Source organism: Polypterus senegalus, chromosome 1 (genome assembly GCF_016835505.1).
Source record: "Polypterus senegalus isolate Bchr_013 chromosome 1, ASM1683550v1, whole genome shotgun sequence".
In the NCBI taxonomy this organism is placed as follows: Eukaryota; Metazoa; Chordata; class Cladistia; order Polypteriformes; family Polypteridae; genus Polypterus; species Polypterus senegalus.
The window spans coordinates 91,275,212-91,301,578 of record NC_053154.1 but is presented as its reverse complement, the minus strand read 5'-3'; the positions used below and the strand labels follow the sequence as shown (position 1 = coordinate 91,301,578).

At 35.4% G+C, this 26,367-nt stretch overlaps 1 protein-coding gene across 1 annotated transcript in view; it reads right to left on the bottom strand.

Annotated features, from left to right (window-relative positions):
• Positions 1-26,367, bottom strand: part of gtf2h1 (general transcription factor IIH, polypeptide 1) — a 73,189-nt gene that overhangs the window by 12,931 nt on the left and 33,891 nt on the right. Inside the window, exons 9-12 of the mRNA XM_039753234.1 lie at positions 11,387-11,474; positions 8,874-8,962; positions 6,930-7,047; positions 2,977-3,067 (exon numbers count right to left, since the gene is read on the bottom strand). Of these exons, the coding sequence (XP_039609168.1) occupies positions 2,977-3,067; positions 6,930-7,047; positions 8,874-8,962; positions 11,387-11,474 (386 nt within the window). The remainder of the gene's footprint in view (positions 1-2,976; positions 3,068-6,929; positions 7,048-8,873; positions 8,963-11,386; positions 11,475-26,367) is intronic.

Sequence of the window (26,367 nt, the reverse complement as noted above, 5' to 3'; positions counted from 1 at the left end):
TTGTTTATTAACATATTTTTGTGATTTTGAGTTTGTAAAATTAGTGTAGGTCAGGTGGCTTTTTGCATATTGGCTTATTTTACAATATAAACTTTGAAGTAAACTTAGTAAAGTAAAATTTGTACTTTGGAGGATTTGTTTTCCAACTTGAATTACTGAGCAATGAATTCAGTGAGCGTTTTCATGATTTCAGTTCACACGAACAGGACTTTGCGCTGTTCTCTTACAACGTTGAGAATGTGCATGAGAATATCCAAATGGAATTGATTGAACTGCAGTCAGATTCTATTCTGAAGGCAAAATACAACGAAGTTGGTGTGCCAGGCTTGTATGCTTAACCACCACCCTCGTATGAGCAGATCCGTAAGTTGGCATCGAAAGTACTGTCTATGTTCAGAAAGACTTACCTTTGTTAGAAATTGTTTTCGTTAATGAAGCTACCAAAACCCCACATCGCTCAAGACTTCCTGTCGAGCACCTTTCAATACTCATAAAAGTTGCAGCTGCACAAGATTTCAAGCCTGATATTGAAGAACTGGTTACTAACAAGAGATGCCAAGTGTCGGAACAAAAGAAATAGATCTCACACTGTAAGACTCCTATATAAGCAATGAATATAATATAATAATATAAGGACCTAGCTAAGAGGCTAAGACTGTAATTGTACAGAGAGTGTATAGAAATAAATTGCTTTTCTTTAAACTTTAAGTGTTACATTTTTTAAAGTTCTCAGTATTGGAAAGAAAGCTACAGTAACTTTTTATAATAGTATTTGTTATAGTGCGGCCTGATGACGCACGTATGGCAGTCAAAGCGGCCCACCAATGGCAGTGAGTTTGACATGCCTGCTTTAAGGTACATAATATAAAAATATAATCACTGTCTTGTGGTTTACTCCTCAAATATACATCTCCATATCTGAGTATACAAGAAAGTCTATGGGAGATCACTCCCAATATTTTAAAATAAAAAGACACTGATCAAGAGACTGACTAGGTCATCCTACAAGATCAGCATATTGTTGCTGACCAATCACTTTTGCTTTAAAAACGTCATTTAACACCTAAGCTATACAAACTTTGCAAAATTCCTGAGTTGGCAACATCTCTACTGAACTACAGGTAGGTAGGCGAAGAGAATCTGCCAAGTGATGAAAAACTAAACATACTAATGTGTTTTTGTATTTATTTGATATTTATTAATATATCTTTTTAGTTCATATTCACAGGTTAAAACACCTGATATTGTGAAAATAACCCAGTAACAGAATTATATTTTTCTTTCTCTATCTCTCTCTCAAAATACAGAGTTGAAATATAATATTCTTTTTGTTCTTAACATCAGCCATGTCATACCTATCACATACCAGGGATTTTTCCTGCCTTGCATCCAAACCTGCTGGGGTAGGCACCAAGTTTCCTGCGATCCTGCTTTGGATAAACAGGTTTAGATAATGTATATATTGTTCTTAATCTTAGATGTTGTCTCTGTCGTTTTGTGCCTGTCTATGCTCCTACTACTTACTCTTGCTAAGCTCATTAAGGGTTTCCTGTTCTTATGCATGGGCTATTCAAGTCTCACTGCCTCTAACCTTGACAAAAAATGTTTCTTTTTCCTTGCTTCCCTCAATACAGCTATGTGATGTCTGCACAGTCATTGAAGCCTAAGAGTCCTGTTCTTCCTAAGCCCCCATGATTTTCATGATCACACCTGTCAGAACACAGCAGAATCTGTTTTCTGATTTTTTTATATATTTTTAGGCCTGCAGGTGGCAAAATTCTGTCTATAAATTGAATGTGCCCAAGATAGAATCAGAGATCAATATGGCTGGTAGAAAATAACAAGGGCCAGTATAGGAGATTTTTTAATGTAATATTGGAGGCATTCATTATAAGCACATTGTGTTGAGCAGGATATACGTGTGTTGTTGACATTTACAGTAAAGAGCCCTCAAATCTTAAAATTCACCTAAATTTCATTACAAATTGGCCCATTCTGGGCAATAAAAGGAAAGATAAGCGCCAATAGTCAGTGCAGATTTGTTCAGCACAAATGACATGGAAAATATTTTTAAAATTATGAAAGTATATTCAGTATTTAGTTTTGATGATGCTTGTTTTTATCAGACAAAAACAAAACCAGATAGTAAACCATGTAGGGTAGTAAGCTTCCACTAACATTAAACTCATATCCAAAACCATTAAGTGTACAGTTCTGTCCGATTGTGACACAAAAATAAACTCCGAAGGAACTCCATGTCATAATTACTAAAACTAATAGATATAAAAATAAAACAGAAATTCCTTTATGAAATAAAAACTAAATTAAAACTAAAAATACACAATGAAAGAAAACTAAAATTAAACTGAATTTCCAAGTAAAGTCCAAAAATATAGAAATAAAAACTAATGTAAAAAGGCAAAACTATAATAACTTTGGTTGGCAGACATTTATTCAAATCCTCTGTATACTGTGACAGTTCTAATTTTAGGCTTTGATTCTAATGGAGATGAGATTTGTAGGAATTTTTCACTTTGAACGAATCAACATTAAATAACTTTGTATCATTACCGAATGCCACTTTAATACAGAGATCTGCTGCAATCTCTTTCACACCAACACTGCCAAGGATTGCATGTACCATATTTAACTGTAAGTGGCTCAAATAAACTAACAATATTAGCCCCTTGTAAATAGAAGAAAAATAGAAATATTGGATAAAGAAACGTACATAGTACTTCTGTAACATCCAATTAACCAATGGTACTGAGGTCTATGGATGTAGAAAATTTCCAGAGTTAAGCTGGATAACAGAGCTAGTTCTTTTCACAAAGAACATTTAAATATTCATATTAAAAAGAATAAAAGACTTTGCTTTAAAAGAAGTCCACATCCTGAAATAAGATTGACATGGCCATATTTAATAACAATTAAGATACAAGAATCAAGAAAGAAATGAAAACAGAAATTGCTCACGATTTATGGCTTGATGTGCTCCTCCCTGCATAAGCAACCCTCCTGGGGACAAGGCAGTGATAGCTGAGCTAGCAGCACTACTGGAAAGTACCTGTTTGAGTAAAAAAGATCTATTAGCAGGACACCTTAGACATTACCACCAGCAACTATTCATAAAATCAATTGTGCAAATTCATCTAAAAACCACCAATGTTGTATCATGATCTAAATAAACACAGTGATTCAAATATATACCAAAATTAAATTATAGCCATGAAAATTAAAATAAATAAGTGGAGAAGCATCAAATATACTCATTAACCTCAAATATGTATGCCCATTTATTTACTGGATACAAAACAGTAATGTTACATTTCTATAAGAATGGTGAATTAAACTACAAATATGAAAGTTCTTTCTGCTCGCAAAAAGAGTGAAATGGAGAATTTAGCCATAAAGCACAGCCACCTACCAGGAAATATTAGAGCACTTTATGCTTCCTTCTGCCGACTAGCTTTATGGAGATGTTGATTTCATTTTCTAGCAGGACTATGCACCTGCCCACACTGCCAAAAGTACCAATACCTGGTTTAATGACCATAGTTTCACTGTGCTTGATTGGGCCAGCAAACTCGCCTGACCTAAACCCCATAGTTGTCAAGAGGAAGATGAGTGGCACCAGACCCAACAATGTAGATGAGCTGAAGGTCGCTATCAAAGCATCCTGGGCTTCCATAACACCTCAGCAGTGCCACAGGCTGATCGCCTCCATTCCATGCCACATTGATGCAGTAATTCATGCAAAAGTAGGCCTACATTTCTGTATTAAAAATCTTTTTTTTATTGGTCTGTAATATTCTAATTTTCTGAGATGCTGAATTTTGAGTTTTCATTACCTGTCATGGAGGCAGGGAAATCAAGTTTAAATGCACATTTATGTGGTTTTGATGACATTTCACTGAAGCACACCTCATTTAAACATGTGTAACCATTACAATGCAGTTTACCAATTGATATAAAGAGGCACATCACCAAATTTACATTGACTTAATTACTTTTAAGAATTATAAAAATAATTACTATTAGTCTGGTACAAGTATACAAATGGGGTGGAATAAATGACTGATACAAAACATTTCCAACAGGTAAGGAATTTTAAGATCCAAACGGCAAAGTACTATGTCATGCTAATACTTTAACATATGCAAAGAATATGCCCGTGTCAAATTTATGCTAACCTTTTTCTCTGTTTATACATTCTCAAGAGAAACTGCACAAATAGCAAAATATTAGCATATATTTTCCAAATAAAAAATGATTCACTAGTCATCTATTTAAGTGATAAGTGAAAACTATCTTTTCCTAGTGGAGCTATCCACTGTTCTCACAACATACTTTATTCACATGCAAATCTGGGCAGTAATTTCAAATTTAAGAAGAATATATACTTAACAGCTTATGTTAGAAGAGAAACTAAATGTGATAAGTATATTTGTATCAATTCACTAATGTACAGAGTTAACTAAATGAATCTAAATCCTTAACATGACAGAAAGAAAAACAGCCCTTACTTACACTGACACACTGTCAGACTCAATAGACAGTATAGTGAAGACTCAATACAGCGGTCACAGCCGTTAGGATATGTAGATGAACTGTGACTCATAGCTAGTTTCTTATACCTATAATTAAATGCTCTCTGTGCAAAGTTTTGAAGAACAATTCACATAGTCGAAGTCCTTATAAAACACTACAGCTGTTAAATTCATTTCTTGGGCTATTCTATGGAGACTGTGTCTGTCATACAAAGCAAATTATACATTTCTAGTACATTGTCTCAAGGAAAGCTGACTATTGTTTAAGTGTATGCATAAGAAAACCAGTCAGAGTATTTGCCTTTTTGAGACACTTCCATTGTTCAGAACAGTACCATCAACTGACGCTTTGGTCCTATATGGAAACCTCAATAATCACATGGAAAATAATGGGCATACCTGGAATGACAAAACTATGAGGAGCAGCCTGGTTGATGTGAATCCAAGTGGAGAGTTGTTATGAGATTTCTGTGCTAGTCATATATAGTCCATAATTATCGGCATTTTCACACATACCAATTCTGATAAATTTACCTTATCTGGTCTAAAGCTGTATTTTCTAGACACTTAACAGAGGTGCTGAATGATCAACTAATCAACACTTGGTGACAAGTTAGCTCAGATGGATGGAGCAACCACTGCACATACCTGGAACAGTTAAACAGGTAATGCGAGTTTTATTGCAAAGAGATTTTCCTGTATCTTTAAAGCTGGTCAGGGATACAGTGTATGTGTATCATGTTGCCTCAGTAGTGAATGCAGCTAAAAAGACCTGTGCCCAGAAGCTTGTTTGTGCTTTCCATGATGGTAACCAAGATCTATGGGTGAACATCAGTAATAATATATGCTTTCATGTTGAAGAAAGAGGCTTTCCATGCAATGTTCACAGAAGGGACCCCAGAACTGATCGACAAGTATGGGACTTTGCAGAATCAAAATGAAAGGTGGAGCTAGGAGGGGCAACAGTGCCTTGGGACTGGCAGAGTAAATAAGTGGACATCAAAAAAAAAAAAAAAAGAGGTCTCTACTCTATTACCTCCACTGTACAGCCCTCTGCTACATGCGATTCAGTTGTCGTATATGAAGAGCCATGTTTGTATACTTGATGCTAAGTCAAAACTGTTCAGTATAGGCATTCTATTCCACCAACAGTATATTTTGTTTACTCTCCTGTTTGTGATTTTAATGGACAGGCTACCAAGATGTAAAACAGTTCGAGAAAATAAGGACTGCATCTCTGTTGTTTGCAGATGACATTTACCTCTTGAGCTTATCATAAGAAGATTTCACAAATATTTCAAAGAATACACATTTTTAAGTACCGTATATACTCATGTATAAGTCGGGTCTTGAAACCCGAAAAATTGATCATAAAATCAGACCCCGACTTACAGTATATACTAGTTCAAAAATGCAACACTTTATTTATTTTTTTTTACATCTTCTTGCCTCCTCCAATCTTGCATCAGTTCCTCAGACGCATCGAATTTTGTTGCAGCAGCGCAGTTACCAATTTCTTTTGCTACCTTAACGCCATTTAATTTAAAACCAGCTTCATATTTTATTCTGATCGAACGTTCCATCGTAGATAAGGGATACACTTACAAAAAAGGCGTATGAGGGTGTGAGATACAAAAAACACAAATCAGTGCAAACGTTGCTTTGGAATAGTTTGGGTATTACCATGTGGTCACGTAGGCACAATAGTGACTGAGGTATAGGAGCACGCGTTGATACAGTGCATTGCCACATCCACATAGAAAAAAGGCAGTGTGCTCTGTGGTTACTCTCTCCGGTGGGCGTTAGTATATCATAATCTCTTGGACCAATAGTGTGAGTTTTATGCATTCGACTTATACAACCGACATTATAAAATACCAGAAATTATACGATAAAATCAAGTCACAACTTATCCGCGAGTATATACAGTAAAAGAAACATAAAGCCTTGATGAAAATTAAAATAAAGGAGGACTGTTTGTTATTCCATAAAAATAAGGAACAGTATTTAAACAAAACTGAAAATTTCATAAAAATATTTACAAAAACCGATTCAGAATTAGGCCCTTACAAACTGAAGAATGAAGGACAAGTTAACCAATAATACACATTCTTGATAACATATGGGTTATAGGTTAATTGTGTTTTGCACAAAGGCATCTGTACCAAACCTGAACATAGCAGGACTCCGACTATGGAGCAGGTTTGTATAAAAAGGCAAAAATACTTAAAGGGAGAAGCTGATTCAAAATAATTTGTGATTTATTTCAGTTATGTGCACTGAGGGACATCAATTTAGTTCTTCTACTTGAACTCAAAACTGTACCCCATGCAAGTTATTTTATATTCCATTATGTTAAATTTATGCAGTTGTACTTACATGATTAAGATGTGGGGTGTAATTATCCATTTCATGTTTAATATAGTTGACAGAATTAATAATATCCTGGCTAGTTGTATATGGCTGGGATTGTACTGGAACAGGACCATGTGAATACCTGCATTGTAAAATGAGACAAACAGGATCAATCTAGTCTAAACAGAACAAAGAAATAAACAAACAATTCAAGAAAATTTAAATATTTTACAAAATAAATCTTGAGGTTAGATGCCACAGGAAATCCTTCTAGATAAATTCTCTCAAAACCCTGGGAACATCTCGTTTGAAACATGTTTTGCAGAATGTACAGTATGTTAGCTAAATACAAGAACAAATCCACATCTAGCAAACACACTAAGAAAAAATGCAAAATTATCATAATTAAACAGGTTTTTGATGTGCAAGATGCATGTAGTTAAAGTAAATATAGCATATGCTACTGAGACCTTAAGTTAGGATGGCTACTTTTAACAAAAATGGTAAAATTATTATTATATTAGAAAGAAATTTTACTGTATAATATAGCGCAACTGTCCCCATTGACTTGTTTAAGAAAAATAAGCCTACATTTAGCCAATCATTTTTTTCATTTTTACATTTAAAATTTGTCAAAAAATATCATGCTTAGCCTTTTGAAAATACAGATATTGTATTTTTTGTGCAGATATATATATTTTTTTAATTTTTTTTATCATCAGTACACTGCTGCTGGATTATGTGAATTTCCCCTTGGGATTAATAAAATTATCTATCTATCTATTATTAAATGGAAAAATTTAATCTGCTTCATCTGCAAACAAATCTCCATCTTGGATTAATCCAGTTACAAAGTGCACAGATGAATCTGACTGAATTCAAAATGCTTAACAATACATTCTGGAAAAAGAATGTAGTCAGATTGATTTGTGTACACTATATTGTTACTAGGCTACTTGCACTGTTATTAGTGTTTCAGAGCAACTGAGAATCTAAAATCTAAATTGTTAGTAGGCACTGAAATACTATTAAAAATGCAAAAAACCCATTTGTTTAAGTATATCCTTTGAAATGTTTTACTTTAATAACAATGGCACCAAATAATGCTTAACTTTCTTATCAGAAGCTGTAATGTGAGAATAATCAACTATTTAGGTTTGTCCAGCTCAAAGGTTTACACATGTAGTTGTTTACAACTTTCTTTTTCTCAATTTTATTTTCTGTCTCTGTCTATACCTTTAATTAATACAAACAGAACCAAACATATATGGATTTTTAAAAAAATCTATCAATTATATATGTTTCTCTATTATAATTTTTCACTGAAAGGAAATTTCTCAGACCATCCACTGCCTAATGCTTACAACATTGTAAACTCTGATTGCAGCCAGTGTCTTTTGACATGCTGAATTTAGAAAGGTGCCATGGATTTAACTTAGTTACTTCACTACACATCAAGAGAAACATACACCAATAGATCAGCTTGACTGCAATTTCTAACAAGTCAGCAGAAACAGTTACGAAAGCTGTCTAGTAAGATGCTCCATTCACTCTTCCAGGAGCTAGTCTATAGACAATTGTAATAATTAAAATTGATGATTGTATCTATGAAGGGGTCATCCTAGCTACTGAAAATATGTATATTAATAACAATAATAAAACCACAAAAATATATGAAACAAATGTCAAAAACCTTAAACCATGCTGACATGTTTAAATATGCATATCATCAATTATAAGTAATCACATGTTCACGCTTTTATTAATACATGTACAGTATGCCATTAATAAAACAAATTCATTTTAAGTTGTATGCTTCCAATTTGTATATATTTTAAAATTATCACAATATAAATAAGTTACCCTCAGTGCTTAGGATATTAACCAAAACAAAATTAACAGCTGTATGTAAGTAAGGACCGTGAAAGGAAAGAATTAACTTGTTTTGGAGTGAGGAAAATCAAGTACCTTTCAGATTTCTTCAGAGTCAGGGCAATGGTCTTCTTCCCATTTTCCTGCTTTAGGTCCTGGTATTCAATAGCTTCTTGCAGCTTGACCTATACAATTAAAGGCTGCAGAGTGAACAAAAGAAAGCTTGCCTGCACAGGACATGTTGTTTATCCAAAATTCCAAAATGAAAAGTATGAAATTAACAACACAGTTCTTAAATGCCTTGAAATGCATGAACAACAATCATTACACATTTTGTTGACTAATACAAGATTATCATTTATTGCCTATTGGTTGATGCCACTATCAATAAACTGACTGTAAGTCTGGATGTCTGGTGATAAGCAAATGAACTGTGAGAATTAGGATAAACCGTTTCAAACTGCCTTTGTATTTCAAGCCACTGTACACAAAACATTTTCTTCTCTAATGTACTGCATTTTTATAATACCCCTCAACCAGGAAAATTACTGATACAGATAACAAAGAACGAAATTCTTGAAGTCTTTCATCTAGTTAGCTGAACTGGTTCTGGATTTTGAAAAGGAGATGAAAATGTCTCTTTCGCATTGCTTATAAAGTATGCACAAAAGTATAGAACTAAAGTAAACTAAATAAAACCATATAAATAAAGTAAAGAAAGTGACGCAACACCAAAGCGTTACCCACAGTTATGAGTTAAGTCCCATAAACATGGCAGAGAGCGGCTGATTTGTGGATGAAAATTTTGGAACTTGCACAGTTTACATGATTTGCAAAGACGAGTGTGCATGTAGAAAAAAAACCTGAAAATCTCATACTGACCTTTAAGGATTTTGTCACTCTTTATCCTTCTGCTGTGAAACATTCTGACTTGTCATTGTTTACACACGTCTTAAACAACTATTATCATACACTGATAATTTCTATATTATCTATATCTATTATTCATTATTTATTATATTAAATATCTTACACATCAATATTGCTGCTACTTCTTTGTCCTATCTTTGTGCAATGTCTTGTCTTGTTTGTGCTTTAATCTTTAATCTTTAATTTTTAAATTTTAATACTATTTTTAATTTATTATTTGCACGTCATGTTGTTACACTGTGGACCCTGAGCTTCGCAATTTCGTCTATCTGTATACTTGTATATGGTTAAGATGACAATAAAGTTCACTTTGACTTTTTATGTGAGAACTCTGTTCTGATAGAGAAGTTTACATTAAAACTGTTTAAAGCTAAGCTAGATACCCAGACCCAGACTTGTAGCACATCAGAGTTTGTAAGTGTCCCATTAAACATGCTGGCATTCACCTGACATTATTAATCTATGTGCTTCATATTGTGACTTCTGAAGCAACCCTTAGAGTAAAGCAAATCCCAAACAATTCTACAGAATCTTAATGAAAGGTAATACTCTATCAATATTTTCATGTATTGCAAAACTAAACTTTGTTCCGGTATGTTCATGTCATCTGTGCACCCAGATTCCAACTGCTGGTAAAAGTAGTTAAACTACATAAAAACTAAAAAGTTATCACAATTTGCAGAATCAGTCTGCAGTAACTTATTCTTCATCAGGATCTGCAGCAGCGTATCAAACTTCTGGCACTTTATGCTTGTCTAGAGCTGTTGTGTTTATAATTGGGAAGCAATAACGATAATGGACGGAATGACAAGCATAGGCTATTTAAACATTGTTATAAATGTGGTCAATGCAATTTAATGTATTTTACAAATTGGAACAAAACTAAATATTTCAGAAGTAAACAAAACTGATATTAAAAAGCCCTGCTAAATTAAGGCATTTGAAAGGCATAAACAATATCTCTGATACAGCCACTATTGCCAGGAAGATAGATAGGTTTTGGCCAACTAAAAAGATAATATGCAAGCTTTTGAGGCAACTTCTCCTGAGTTGCCTCAAAAGCTTCATATTGCCAATAAAAGGTGTCACTTTGCTTGACTTCTCATTACATCCATAATGGCTAACACAGTATAACACCCTAGTACTAGTAAATGGTCAAAAACAAGATACAGTGCATGCAAATCCAGGCAAGACCTTTTTAGATTAATTCCTGAAACCTCCAAGGGTGTGCATCACTCTCTGACAAAATGGAGATTTCATGCAGTGTGATCCAAGAACTTTACCTATTTTTATAAGACACAAGGCTATAATCTAAATTTTTTTCATTTTTGCACCAGCCATAGAAAATTATTTTTATGTCAGTTTTGATTAAATTTTGATTAAAAGTTTAATAAGGTAATTTCCTTAAAGGTATTAATTTACGTACTGTATCATCACCAATAAACCTAACAACATATGCCACAGGCACATGGGAGGATATTACAGACTCAGACATTAAGAGTATGTGTAAATTCGACACTGACAATAGCTAGGGTGGAATTAAAACTTAGATCACTTGAGTGTAAGAGAGACGTGCTAAATACTTCCTATTCCACATAATGTAGTTTTTCCTATAATTACAGCTTCTGCATGTATGCAAGCAATGAGCAATTCCACACGCAAGGCACATGTAGTCTTACCTTTTTCAGTGGAGGCTGGAAGAAGTCAGAATCCCTGGAGTTACCATCTGTGCTACTAGTCTCACTGTTCTGTTCATTTTGAGGTTCACTAAAATAAAAACACAAAGATTTTCAATGCCAAACACATGAAGAAATTAATAAAAACATTTTCTGGATTTGTTTAGACAAATACTATATCTTAAGATAAACATGATATTATTACATTTATTTTTGCTTGAGAAAAACTAATAATAATAAAAGACAAAAAACTACCACTAGCACTTTTTGTATAAATTTTAATGAATAATTCTCAATAAAATGATTGGTGGAAAGTGGTTTCTCAACTTTGATCGTGACAGCATTTTACAGTTTTTATATACAGTATATACAATCTCATACTCAAGTTTATTCTGTGTACATGGTACAATAAGGTTCTTTCTTACCTGCATATCTCCCACAGACTACTAACAGTAACACAATACCAACACCAAGCAATTAACACTAGAATTACCAGAGCCTACGAAAAAACTCGTAATTCCGTCCCACCTTAAACTGCTTCTTAAATCCCTTCACACCTCTCCGCCAGCGTCCTTTGTTCTCTAAATGTACTGATAAAGAGAAGCTAGGAGTAGCCGGCTATTCCATCCCCCACCAATTTAGAACGTGCACGAACTTCTCTCAGCTCATGCCTTGATTGAGTATCTGGGAGTGAAGTGGAGTTTTAGAGTGGAAATAATAGATCGTTGTTTGGAACACACGCATTTCATGTCTGTTCCGTTTCTACAGTAATCTGTGTCAACACATTGTTAAAACAGAAACTTTTTTATATTCTAGTAGTAGATGACAAAATGTAGGCATAAACTATATAATGTATGAAGCCTGAAGTCCAAATAGCAAAGAAACATTTTCACAAGAATAACACAATTGCACTTTTATTCAAACATATAACTGCAGAAACAAAAAGCCGCCTTAACATGCGACATTGACACCAGTTTACTGTAACTGACTCCGTGGTTCAATAGATCAGCCCCCGCTTGGGAATCAAGGGTCACGGGTTCGATCCTGCCCCTCCGTTTTGAGAAGTAAACTGCTCTTAGTCTTACTGTTTTAGAATAAAAGCATACATTTGATTTCAGTCTGTAACAGCCGGTGCAATTTATGATCTTTGTAAAGGTTAGCTTTTTTTTTTTATTCACTTTTCACTCTCTCAGTCGCGTTCAGAATCAATCCATACAACCCCATCTGACACGGCTGTTTTCACTAAAGACGCGCTATAGCTCTGCAGTGTACCACGATGCATACTAACGCTACCCCGGTTCTGACACACAAACGCTGGCGAAGCTGCCTTCTTCGTATCTCACCGTCACTTGCTTTTCTTTTTATTCAGTTTTATTGAGTGTTCCTGCCAGTCCCGCATGTTGCTGTATGCTTTTCTTTTGTACTCCAGGACATGCAGAGGAAAGAATGGTAAAGACCAGTAACTTCGGCGCTATATGCAATCATCAGACACTCCCCATCTGCCCGTGTCGTTCAAACACAGGAACATATATTGGTGTAAAAGTATAACAAAAGTGCACTTTTATTCAAGTGCACTTTTTCCATCGCCTTTTCCTGTAAGAAGCAGTGTACACACTTCTCTCTATGCTGTGGTTTCTATTACACACCTGAAAGAAAGAGACAATATATGTGAAAATATAATCGCACTAATGCAATATTATTTGAAAGCGAACAGCGTCAGATCGGGTGTGAATTTATGCAGGAACTGGAAATTCTCTGATGGGGACCTTCCCCCAGGGAAGAAAGTACAGTGTCAGGTGCTCATTCAGTGTAATAGAAACCATAGCACAGAGAGGTGTGTACACGGCAACAAGTACACGTGTCGTAAATGTAGGAAGGACGGTCCTTGGGTGTGTGGGAACTGTTAATATTTGAATGTGATGATTTTATATAGCACGGAATGAAAATCTGCACTTCTTAGCATTGCACCATGCAAGATGTCGTATCAATCGCCTACTGTAACTTGCTTTCTTTTTTCTTTGGTTATACAGGTAGTTTTGAATAAAAGTGCACTTGTTTTGTTTGCGAAATGAAGTGTCTGCGTGCACTTTTCGTGGCATTACACGTGTATTTTTGAGCATGCCCGTTTGAGCAGTATAAAATTATTGAAAAGTATAACAAAACAACGGGCAGATGGGGAGTGTCTGATGATTGCATATAGCGCCGAACTTACTGCTCTTTACTATTCTCTCCTCTGCGTGCCCTGGAGTACAAAAGAAACAGAATACAGGCGCTATAGCTCTGTGCTGTACCACGATGCATACTAACGCCCCCACCCGGTTCTGACACACAGGCGCTGGCGAAGCTGCCTTCTTCGTATCTCACCGTCACTTGATTTTCTTTTTATTCAGTTTTATTGAGTGTTCCTGCCAGTCCCGCATGTTGCTGTATGCTGGATATTTTCACATGTATTGTCTCTTTCTTTCAGGTGTGTAATAGAAACCACAGCATAGAGAGAAGTGTGTACACTGCTTCTTACAGGAAAAGGCGATGGAAAAAGTGCACTTGAATAAAAGTGCACTTTTGTTATACTTTTACACCAATATATGTTCCTGTGTTTGAGCGACACGGGCAGATGGGGAGTGTCTGATGATTGCATATAGCGCGAAGTTACTGGTCTTTACCATTCTTTCCTCTGCATGTCCTGGAGTACAAAAGAAAAGCATACAGCAACATGCGGGACTGGCAGGAACACTCAATAAAACTGAATAAAAAGAAAAGCAAGTGACGGTGAGATACGAAGAAGGCAGCTTCGCCAGCGTTTGTGTGTCAGAACCGGGGGAGTGCGTGCGTTAGTATGCATCGTGGTACACTGCAGAGCTATAGCGCGTCTTTAGTGAAAACAGCCGTGTCAGATGGGGTTGTATGGATTGATTCTGAACGCGACTGAGAGTGAAAAGTGAATAAAAAAAAAAAAGCTAACCTTTACAAAGATCATAAATTGCACCGGCTGTTACAGACTGAAATCAAATGTATGCTTTTATTCTAAAACAGTAAGACTAAGAGCAGTTTACTTCTCAAAACGGAGGGGAGCAGGATCGAACCCGTCACCCTTGATTCGCAAGCGGGGGCTGAATCTATTGAACCACGGAGTCAGTTACAGTAAACTGGTGTCAATGTCGCATGTTAAGGCGGCTTTTGTTTCTGCAGTTATATGTTTGAATAAAAGTGCAATTGTGTTATTCTTGTGAAAATGTTTCTTTGCTATTTGGACTTCAGGCTTCATACATTATATAGTTTATGCCTACATTTTGTCATCTACTACTAGAATATAAAAAAAGTTTCTGTTTTAACAATGTGTTGACACAGATTACTGTAGAAACGGAACAGACATGAAATGCGTGTGTTCCAAACAACGATCTATTATTTCACTCTAAAACTCCACTTCACTCCCAGATACTCAATCAAGGCATGAGCTGAGAGAAGTTCATGCACGTTCTAAATTGGTGGGGGGATGGAATAGCCGGCTGCTCTTTATCAGCACATTTAGAAGACAAAGGGCGCTGGAGAGGTGTGAAGGGATTTAAGAAGCAGTTTAAGGTGGGACGGAATTACGAGTTTTTTCGTAGGCTCTGGTAATTCTAGTGTTAATACGCCATACTAGGAATATTAAAATACAAGAAATTTGTTAACTGTTTTATATAAAGAATTCAAATGGTGCGACCATAAAGCCACAGTTACACTCATTCAGCCTATGGACCAATGTGCAATTGCTACATTTAAGGTGCACTATCACCAAGCCACTTTTTGCCCATGCTATTGCTGCAACAGAGGCTGACCCAGAACTACCTTTGCAAGATTTTTGGAAAGAGTACAATTTCTTTAAATGTATCAAAAATGTCAGTACCATGTGAGAGGCTATGACAAAGAAATGCATAAATGGAATCTGGAAAAAGTATGTTAAGCATTATGTTAATGCTTTTGATGAATCTGGCAGTGAACATAAACTTGAAATAATTACGGAAAATATAGTACGCTGGGAAAGGAACTTTCTTTGTAGTGTGAAATGGAACAACAACATTTATTTATATAGCACATTTTCATACAAACAGTAGCTCAAAGTGCTTTACATATTAAAGAATAGAAAAATGAAAGACACAATTATAAAACAAAATAAATCAACATTAACATCGAATAAGAGTAAGGTTCAATGGCCAGGGGGGACAGAAAAAAAAAAAAAACTCCAGACGGCTGGAGAAAAAAAAAAAAAATAAAATCTGTAGGGAAGTTGGAAATGGAAGATGTTGAGGAACTGCTAGACCAGGAATCCAGATAACTAACAAATGAAAAACTACTCAAATTGGAAGAAGAAAGAACAGCTGAAGAAGAAAGGATGCAAGAAGTGAAAGGACGTTCACCACTAAGGGGTGTGGCAGGAGGCCTGGGCAGGTGGTGGAAGAACCTTCCAGGGACATCCGGAGTGCTTCCGGGTGCTCATGTGGCACTTCCAGTCCCACTGGAAGAGCATCAGCGAGCACCTGGAGCACGTCCGGGTGACTATAAAGGGGGCCGTCTTCCTACAGTCGGGGAGCTAGAGTCGGGACCTGGAGCAGGACAAAGCTCCAGGGACAGGAGGAAGAAAGGCGGCCCACAGATAGAGGTGTGTGGTGCGGGAGCACTGTGTGCTGTGTGGACTTTATTCTGAATAAACGCGTGTGTTTTATAAAAGTGCTGGTGTCTGTCTGATGGTGTTCAGGCAACCTCTCACAGGGCTTATCTGAAGGTTTTTGTCAACTAAACAAACTTCTTGCACATTTTGAGCAAATGCACCCAAATAAATGGTACAAGATGCTTTTCACCCATATCGCCTTTCAAATGCCTTAACACAGCAGGTTTACTTTACTTCTGTTAATATGTAACTTTGTTCCAATTTGAAGAATACATACAATATTACATTGTACTGACCACTTTTACAATATATAAATAGCCTATGCTTGTCGTCCCCTCCATTACCATTATTGCTTCCCAGTTACAAATAGAACAGCTCCAGATAAGCATAAAGTGTCAGAAGTTTGATACTTTGCTGTAAGTCCTGATGAAGGATAAGTCACTGCAGACTGATTCTGCAAATTTTGATCATTTCCATTTATTTTTTAACATATTTTAACTACTTTTACCAGAAGTTGGCATGTGAGTGCACAAATGACATGAACACACCTGAACAAAGTGTAATTTTGCAATACATGAAAATATTAATGGAGTACTGTATTACCTTTAATTAAGATGCTGTAGAATTTTTTGGGATTTGCTTTACTCTAAGGGTTGCTTCAGAAGTAACAATATGAAGCACAAAGATTAAAAATATCTGGTGAGTGCCAGCATGTTGGATGGGACATGTACAAACTCTGATATACTAGCAGTCTGGGTCTGGGTGATGAGACAGAGTACAAAAGTATTTCCATCAAACATGATATTTAATAGCTACTCCAGTAACTAAACTTAAAGTCATAGATTATGTGTTCAGGTGCATTTGCATGGAAGCTAACATTCCAGTAACAACCAGCAAGTTATCTAGCTTAGATTAAAAGAGTTTTGATGTAAACTTCCCTGTCAGAACAGAGTTCCCACATAAAAGATATTTTAAAAACCATGATTTATACATATGTACTGATGGAATCTTTCAAATAATAAAGGTATTCATGTTTTGTCATTTAGTACTGCCCTTGATCAAATTTGCTTGCAACTTTATAGTTTTTAAATGAATTGCCATATCCATTTCTTCCAATAAAAATGAATTTTGGATAATTTATTGGGATACTACACTAGGTTTACACTAAGGAATTTCATAACTGTTTATCAGGATTACGTTGAAAAATAAAACACGTTTGGCTTTACTGGTGTTTCTTCTAAAGGGTCAGAATCAACCCTTTTTGATAACCACTCATATTTTGATAACCAAACTTCAATGGAGAGTATAACTAATGAGCAATATGCCATTATATCAAGGAAATACCATAGTCTTTAAAATGAAATTGAGTTAATAAATAATTGTGATCCTTCTCTCATGGTCTCCCAAATACCAAGAAAAACAATAATTCAAAACTACAGTTATGTAAAATTAAAAAATGGCATTTAAATAACAAGCAAATCAAAACAAATACTTTTACTTATTCTTTTTAATAGCAGTGTGCGGTTTATACTTGGGAAACAAAGTACAATACTTATCATCCCAGAAGACTGGGCTGAAAAGTAAATGTATATTATTTGGCCTAAAGACATGCAGTGTAAGTTAAATGTCTGGTACATTCTGGTGGGAGTCTGGGTGCATGTGTGCATTCTCAAACAGACTGGATGCATGTCCAGAGTTCATTCCAGACTCTGCTGTTGTGATAGGTACAAGCCCCAAAGCAGCTCATTATTTTCTCATTGCTTTACTGATTTAATACTCAAATCCCATCCCAAAATTTAAACAATAGCACACACATTTTCAAGGTATGTAAAATATTATTAAAAAAAAAATTACTGGCATAAAAGCAAAATATGTTATTTGACCTGACACACACTGCACAATAACCTCTCTCTACAACTTACTCCATTTACTACCTGGTTCTTGCCTCCTAAAGGTAAAGGAAAAAATAAATATAACAGGGAACAGAAACATTTTTCTTCTCAATTTATCACAGATACTGTACACATATCAGAACTGTTTGCTTGATTTCTTTGTGTCATGAATAGATATAGCAAGATCTGCAGTAGTATTAAAGTTTGCACTAGACCATGGGAAGGAATGAAGAAGCAGTGAATTCTGTTGTTACGTGCACAACCATATACATTCATTGCACAATTATACTGTTAATGTTATCACTGAAAACATGCACACTAAATTTAGAACCCTCATTGCACATAAAATAATCTGATCAAAGCGAAAGCAGAAAATGAAGAAACCTCAGCCAAAAGAGCTTCTCACATCTGCTAGCAGTGTTTGCAAGTTTTGATACATGCTTTGCTTTCTCTTTCCTTTATTAGCCTAAGTTCATCAACTTCTCAAGTGTAAGTCAATCCCAAACTATTACAAGCTCCAGGAGAAAAAGAAACAAAAACTGATATTCTTAAACAGAAGTAAGGAAATGTGAAATATCACAGGATGAACCTCTTCCCCAGGCTAACATACATGGAGCTTTAATTTGTATTTAGGTGACAAACAGAGTTTATCTTGTTTTGGGTGTGTAAAATAGTAAATAAGGTCTACATGTTCCTTGTAGCAACAAAGTTCAGGAATTCTACATAAAAGCTTATTAGTATATATTCAAACGCAATTTTAATTATTAAATATTTTATTCTTAATTATTGGTTGACACATTTACAGGAATGGTGCAAATCCAAGGGCTAATAAGAACTCATATTTAAAATAATGTTGTGATGTGTGATTAATACAGTGAAGGCAAATGGGATAATATGACAATGATCACCATAATATAAAAAAAAACATTCCAGTGGAATGAGTGAATAAAACTTTTTTAATATTAGGATTAATAGACTGGTATATATTTTTGTCTGTAATATTACTGAATCATGATCCAAAATCTCAAGAATTTATTGTTGGGTCACTGACAAGTCCCATCCCTAAATCCTAGCTCATTTTCCAACCAATGAAATGCATGTTGAAATACTAGTGTTTTGTTCTCTCATTTATTTATCCCTCACTATGCAATACACTTTGCATCATGGTATCAATTTAGGCATTAAGACACACCACAAAGGATCTCTTTTCCATATGTATTTATTTTAAACTATTATGAAACTTGATAAGAGTGTCCGCTTCCAGATTTGGCTAAGATTACATGGTATGATAAGGAGCTAGACATATTTAATTTACACAAATATTGGTTAGTGTAGAAGGCTTTGTTTTTTTTTTCAAATTAATTTGCCTTAAGGTCAGTTTATATCACAAAAGTAAAATGCAATCATTAATATGGAACAAACAAATTTCTCAATATATACATATTTAATAGAGAATACTACTCCTGAAAATGTTTTTTACAGTTCTCCTATTGTATTTTGGTAAATACACATCTATGATGACAATTAGAGAAGCTCAGCAGGCTTTAGCACATAGTTGGGGAAACCCACAGGTAAGCAATGTGTTAGCACAGCACTTCTCAGCAGGAATCACAAGCTGATGCTAATGAAGTAGTAATCTAGTAGAATTTCCAGAAATATAGCATCAGTCGCGGAGGAGAAAAAAAAAAAAAATCAGTCAGAGGAGTCCAGCAAACCTAGGACACAACAAAAAAAACCCACTGGTGAGCGCAGGGGATTGTGCAGAACATCTTCACAGGAAACATCAGTAGAAGGTACAGTGGGATGCAAAAGTTTGGGCAACCTTGTTAATAGTCATTATTTTCCTGTATAAATCGTTGGTTGTTACGATAAAAAATGTCAGTTAAATATATCATATAGGAGACACACACAGTGATATTTGAGAAGTAAAATGAAGTTTATTGGATTTACAGAAAGTGTGCAATAATTGTTCAAACAAAATCAGGCAGGTGCATAAATTTGGGCACCACAAAAAAGAAATTAAATCAATATTTAGTAGATCCGCCTTTTGCAGAAATTACAGCCTCTAAACGCTTCCTGTAGGTTCCAATGAGAGTCTGGATTATGGCTGAAGGTATTTTGGACCATTCCTCTTTACAAAACATCTTTAGTTCATTCAGGTTTGATGGCTTCCGAGCATGGACAGCTCTCTTTAACTCACACCACAGATTTTCAATTATATTCAGGTCTGGGGACTGAGATGGCCATTCCAGAACGTTGTACTTGTTCCTCTGCATGAATGCCTTAGTGGATTTTGAGCAGTGTTTCGGGTCGTTGTCTTGTTGAAAGATCCAGCCCCGGCGCAGCTTCAGCTTTGTCACTGATTCCTGGACACTGGTTTCCAGAATCTGCTGATACTGAGTGGAATCCATGCGTCCCTCAACTTTGACAAGATTCCCAGTCCCTGCACTGGCCACACAGCCCCACAGCATGATGGAACCAACACCATATTTTACTGTAGGTAGCAGGTGTTTTTCTTGGAATGCTGTGTTCTTTTTCCTCCATGCATAACGCCCTTGTTATGCCCAAATAACTCAATTTTAGTTTCATCAGTCCACAGCACCTTATTCCAAAATGAAGCTGGCTTGTCCAAATGTGCTTGAGCATACCTCAAGCGGCTCTGTTTGTGCTGTGGGCGGAGAAAAGGCTTCCTCTGCATCACTCTCGCATACAGCATCTCCTTGTGTAAAGTGCGCCGAATGGTTGAATGATGCACAGTGACTCCATCTGCCACAAGATGATGTTGTAGGTCTTTGGTGCTGGTCTGTGGGTTGACTCTGACTGTTCTCACCATTCGTCGCTTCTGTCTATCCGAAATCTTTCTTGGTCTGCCACTTCGAGCCTTAACTTGAACTGAGCCTGTGGTCTTCCATTTCCTCAATATGTTCCTAACTGTGGAAACAGACAGCTTAAATCTCTGGGACAGCTTTCTGTATCCTTCCCTAAACCATGATGGTGAACAATCTTTGTCTTCAGGTCATTTGAGAGTTGTTTTGTGACCCCCATGTTGCTACTCTTCAGAGAAAATTAAAGGAGGAGGGAAACTTACAATTAACCCCCTTAAATACTCTTTCTCATTATAGGATTCGCCTGTGTATGTAGGTCAGGGGTCACTGAGCTTACCAAGCCAATTTGAGTTCCAATAATTAGTTCTAAATTTTTGGAATCAATAAAATGACAACGGTGCCCAAATTTATGCACCTGCCTGATTTTGTTTGAACAATTATTGCATACTTTCTGTAAATCCAATAAACTTAATTTCACTTCTCAAATATCACTGTGTGCGTCTCCTATATGATATATTTAACTTACATTTTTTATCGTAACAACCAACGATTTATACAGGAAAATAATGACTATTAACAAGGTTGCCCAAACTTTTGCATCCCACTGTAATGACATTGATCCTAAACATTATCCAAGAAGTGTTAAAAATAACCATAAATATTAATAAACCAGGGATCAAAAATAACATCTCAGTAAAAGTGAACTGGAAGCAAATAAGGTTTTTTAATCAAGCAACGTTAAAACCAAATTGCTCAAAAACATTTTAGCTAAAACAGAATTCAAATCTAATATGAAAGAATTCAAAACTGTAGTCTTGAATAAAACAGCAATGAAAGACCATGTACACTGGGGCAAGAAGTATTTAGTCAGCCACCAATTGAGCAAATTCTCCCACATAAAAAGATGAGAGAGGCCTGTAATTTTCATCATAGGTATACTTCAACTATGAGAGACAAAATGAGAAAAAAAAAAAAAAATCAAGAAAATCACATTGTCTGATTTTTGTAGAATTTATTTGAAAATTATGGTGGGAAAAAAAGTATTTCGTCAATAACAAAAGTTCATCTCAATACTTTGTTATATACCCTTTGTTGGCAATGACAGAGGTCAAACATTTTCTGTAAGTCTTCACAAGGTTTTCACACACTTGCCCATTCCTCCATGCAAATCTCCCCTAGAGCAGTGATGTTTTGGGGCTGTCGCTGGGCAACACGGACTTGCAACTCCCTCCAAAGATTTTCTATGGGGTTGAGATCTGGAGACTGGCTTGGCCACTCCAGGACCTTGAAATGCTTCTTATGAAGCCACTCCTTCGTTACCCGGGCAGTGTGTTTGGGATCATTGTCATGCTGAAAGGCCCAGCCACGTTTCATCTTCAATGCCCTTGCTGATGGAAGGAGGTTTTCACTCAAAATCTGACGATGCATGGCCCCATTCATTCTTTCCTTTACACGGATCAGTCGTCCTGGTCCCTTTGCAGAAAAACAGCCCCAAAGCATGATGTTTCCACCCCTATGCTTTACAGTAGGTATAGTGTTCTTTGGATGCAACTCAGCATTCTTTCTCCTCCAAACAAAACGAGTAGAGTTTTTACCAAAAATTTCTATTTTGGTTTCATCTGACCATATGACATTCTCCCAGTCCTCTTCTGGGTCATCCAAATGCTCTCTAGCAAACTTCAGACGGGCCTGCACCTGTACTGGCTTAAGCAGGGGGGCACGTCTGGCACTGCAGGATTTGAGTCCCTGGCGGCATAGTGTGTTACTGATGGTAGCATTTGTTACTTTGGTCCCAGCTCTCTGCAGGTCATTCAACTAGGTCCCCCCGTGTGGTTCTGGGATTTTTGCTCACCGTTCTTGTGATCATTTTGACCCCACGGGGTGAGATCTTGCGTGGAGCCCCAGATCGAGGGAGATTATCAGTGGTCTTGTATGTCTTCCATTTTCTAATAATTGCTTCCACAGTTGATTTCTTCACACCAAGCTGCTTACCTATTGCAGATTCAGTCTTCCCAGCCTGGTGCAGGTCTACAATTTTGTTTCTGGTGTCCTTTGACAGCTCTCGAGTTCAAACAGGTGCCATTAATACAGGTAACGAGTGGAGGACAGAGGATCCTCTTACAGAAGAAGTTACAGGTCTGTGAGAACCAGAAATCTTGCTTGTTTGTAGGTGACCAAATACTTATTTTCCACCATAATTTGTAAATAAATTCTTTAAAAAAATCAGACAATGTGATTTTCTGGATTTTTTTTTTCTCATTTTGTCTCTCATAGTTGAGGTATACCTATGATGAAAATTACAGGCCTCTCTCATCTTTTTAAGTGGGAGAACTTGCACAATTAGTGGCTGACTAAATAATTTTTTGCCCCACTGTATGTGTGTGAGTTTTAAAATAACTTAAATATCGAGATGATACACTTCCTATCTTTTTCATGTATTGGTTTGTTTAGTTTCACTGAAATTTGCATGGTATGGGTAAGACATGGCTCATTTTCTGTCACCACTCTATTCCTGCAGTTATTCAATTGGAATATGTGATGTTTCAAAGTATATTCATTTACATGGATTTTCCAGCTTCAGCCTAGCATAAACCTGAGGCTTTTAATTTGTTGCAACCTGTTACTTTACAAGCGGTCTTTAATCTTGTTTTTTTTTTTTTTTTTTTTAAAATACAACAACGTGATTATTTATTATTTTTCTCATTAATATTTATAATTATTGGGCAAATGTTTTGTAGATGTGGTTTCAAATAAATCACTAATAAGGGTATGCAGAATAGGAACTTGAGTATTGCATTGCTACTATTAAACTTCTATTAAAAGAGATTGAACGATTGCTAGGTAGAGAGATTACAACCCAAGATACAGAATACATTTCTGCATAGAAATCAATTCTGACTCTGCTCACATACCGAATGAAATAATTTCCAGCTAATTTTGCATCAGCCTTACACTTTAACAGCAAATTCCCCGATCAGCAATATATACATTAAAACTTTTAAAGATGTCATACTTTTAATAGAGCATCCTACTAATCACATTAAGAATACTTAATAAGAATAGTTATAAAGAAATGTTTGAAACAATAAAAAAGTGCATAGAGAAATTGCTTTATAGACTGGGACATTTTTCAGTCCAAGATTCAAACTTATCAAAAATTAAATTAGTTATATAAAAAAAAAAAAAATAAATAAAGTATTTAAGGTAAGTTTTTATTTGACACCTTAATTAAAAGAATTCAACCACTGAAAAAGCATCAGAAGTGTGGTTAAAAAAAAGTTTATAATCTTGTTTAAAACTATTGTGTTTCTTACTCAATGGAAAGATGTTTCTCACCCATAACACAAATTGTTTGACCTGATTCCATGCAGAAGATTCTTGTAGTATTTGGACCAGTACATCCAGATTCTGTAGCAGTTTCTTTCCCCAGCCTCTCAGACATCTGAACTCTTACATATCCCTAAAACATTTTCACTCTGCACTTTACTATGGACATTGAGAATTGTTTGAGCTTTATAATCTTTGTTTTTTTGCTGTTATTCTGTATTGTTGCACTGGATTTGGTAATGCTATGGTGTATGTTGAATGTATGTTGATTTATTTATGCACTTGGGACTGCAAGGAACAAATATTTGTACAACCATATACTATACTATGTATGTGGATCAATGACAATGTTGAGTGGAGTAGGTGTTCTGGGAAAGTTAACCTTCACAGGATACTCAGGTATGTCCTTCGCAATCTTACCCAGTACAGGAAAACATGTAAAATTTGTTTTACAACAATGAAAGGGATAAAACTAATGAATAATCCTTTAGTTAGTTTGTTTAAATACAAATGAAATTTAACTTCAAAAAATGAATGTAGCTGTTAGGCATTAAAAATACAGTACACAATAACATCTTTAACATTAACAGTCTGCATATTTTACTGATGACTGCGATAAAAGCAAATTCTTTTAACAATCAATACTGATACATCTCTCAAAGCTAACAACACATGGGGATCAAAAGCACACAGCATGTGTATAGTAATGTAAGATTCCTTATCTTATTAGAAAGACACTTTTTAAACAATAAATTTTACTATTAACTACATTATCAACTCTTCCAACTCATTTTCTATTCCAAATAATCCAGTCCAGTGTATTTGGGAGTTAGTGCCTATCTTGGCAGCAAAGGGTACAAGGAGGTGCACACCTGCACACAGATAAATTCACTCATAGGGGTGAGTGTACAGGTTAGAGTCATTAGCTAATTAACTGCAGTTAGTTGACTTTAGTTGCCATAAAATAGAGCATATCAGTAATGCCAGGAGTTACATGTCAACATAGTTGTATTATGCTGAAGAGAAACTAGTCACTATTAAATTATTTAAAAATGGTAAAATAACACTGAAAGAGACACTAGAGACTGTGAGGATAGATAGGCTGCACAGGTACAAGAAAATGATGCATTCTAGCAAAAGGTAAGAGGCAGTGGTTGTAATAAACATAACAAATGCAGATTGCCTAAGAATAACTAGAGAAATGGCACTAAGTGGTAGAATTCCATAAGTCCAAGGTAGTAAACTTGGGACTTTGATTGATGGTACACACATACATATTTATATATTATATGTTGCTGAACAGACAAATATTTAATTTCAATATATGTACCATGTTGAACTTTACATATTCACAACTAATTTCTTATATACTGATTTGATTTATATTGAGAACTTGATTTTTTTTTTAATATTCAGATATTCAATATAGACGCCTGCCACACACACAGGGTAAAATGAACAGAGTTTTTGATAAACACTGCATACCTGTGTTTTGTGTTTCTTTTTAAATCTTCATATTTAGCAAAGCACTAATCATCTCTTACATCTATTTAAACTATTTGCAAACATTGTTTCATTAATTGTATATATTTTAAGCTAGAATTTTAAAATTATACTTTTTAAATTAAAAGTTCCCTGTATATTTCAACAAACTGAATTCAAATTGACTTTTGCAAATTGTTAACATAATTTGAAAGGCAATACAATCCTAAACATTATGGACAGTGCAACTCTGTTTTCCTAAAGAACTGACAAATGTATGAGGTTTTCCTTTAGATCTGGTTGATACCCCTCTTGACTTTGCCTCTAGCTTCCTGATAATAGGGTTTGTTGTTAGCTAATTTTAATAAAATGCTACAGTGTGAAAGTGTTACATGCTCACTATTGTAACTCATGGTTGATGCACGATATACAAAATATGTAAAGCATTATCCGACTATAATATTGTTGCAGATCATTTGAATGGAAAAAAATATTAGTTTGTTTGAATGTGCACTTTTTATTTTTGAAGAATTTTTATTTTCAAATTCATCAAAATTATTTAATTTCTTAAACATCATGTTTATGCTATTACCAAGATATGCGTAAAGCCAGTAATACCAAAAAGCTATCTTTGCGTTTGTTTTTAAACAAAACTGAGCAAATAAAATCGTGAAATACAGCAATAGACAAAGTAACTACTGAAAAGCAAAAGCTCCAGGAAAGAAATAATACAAATTTAATGTTTTATTTATTTAGTAGTCTTCTACTAAATAGGTTTAAACTGACCCCACCCTTGACCTTGCAGGCTGG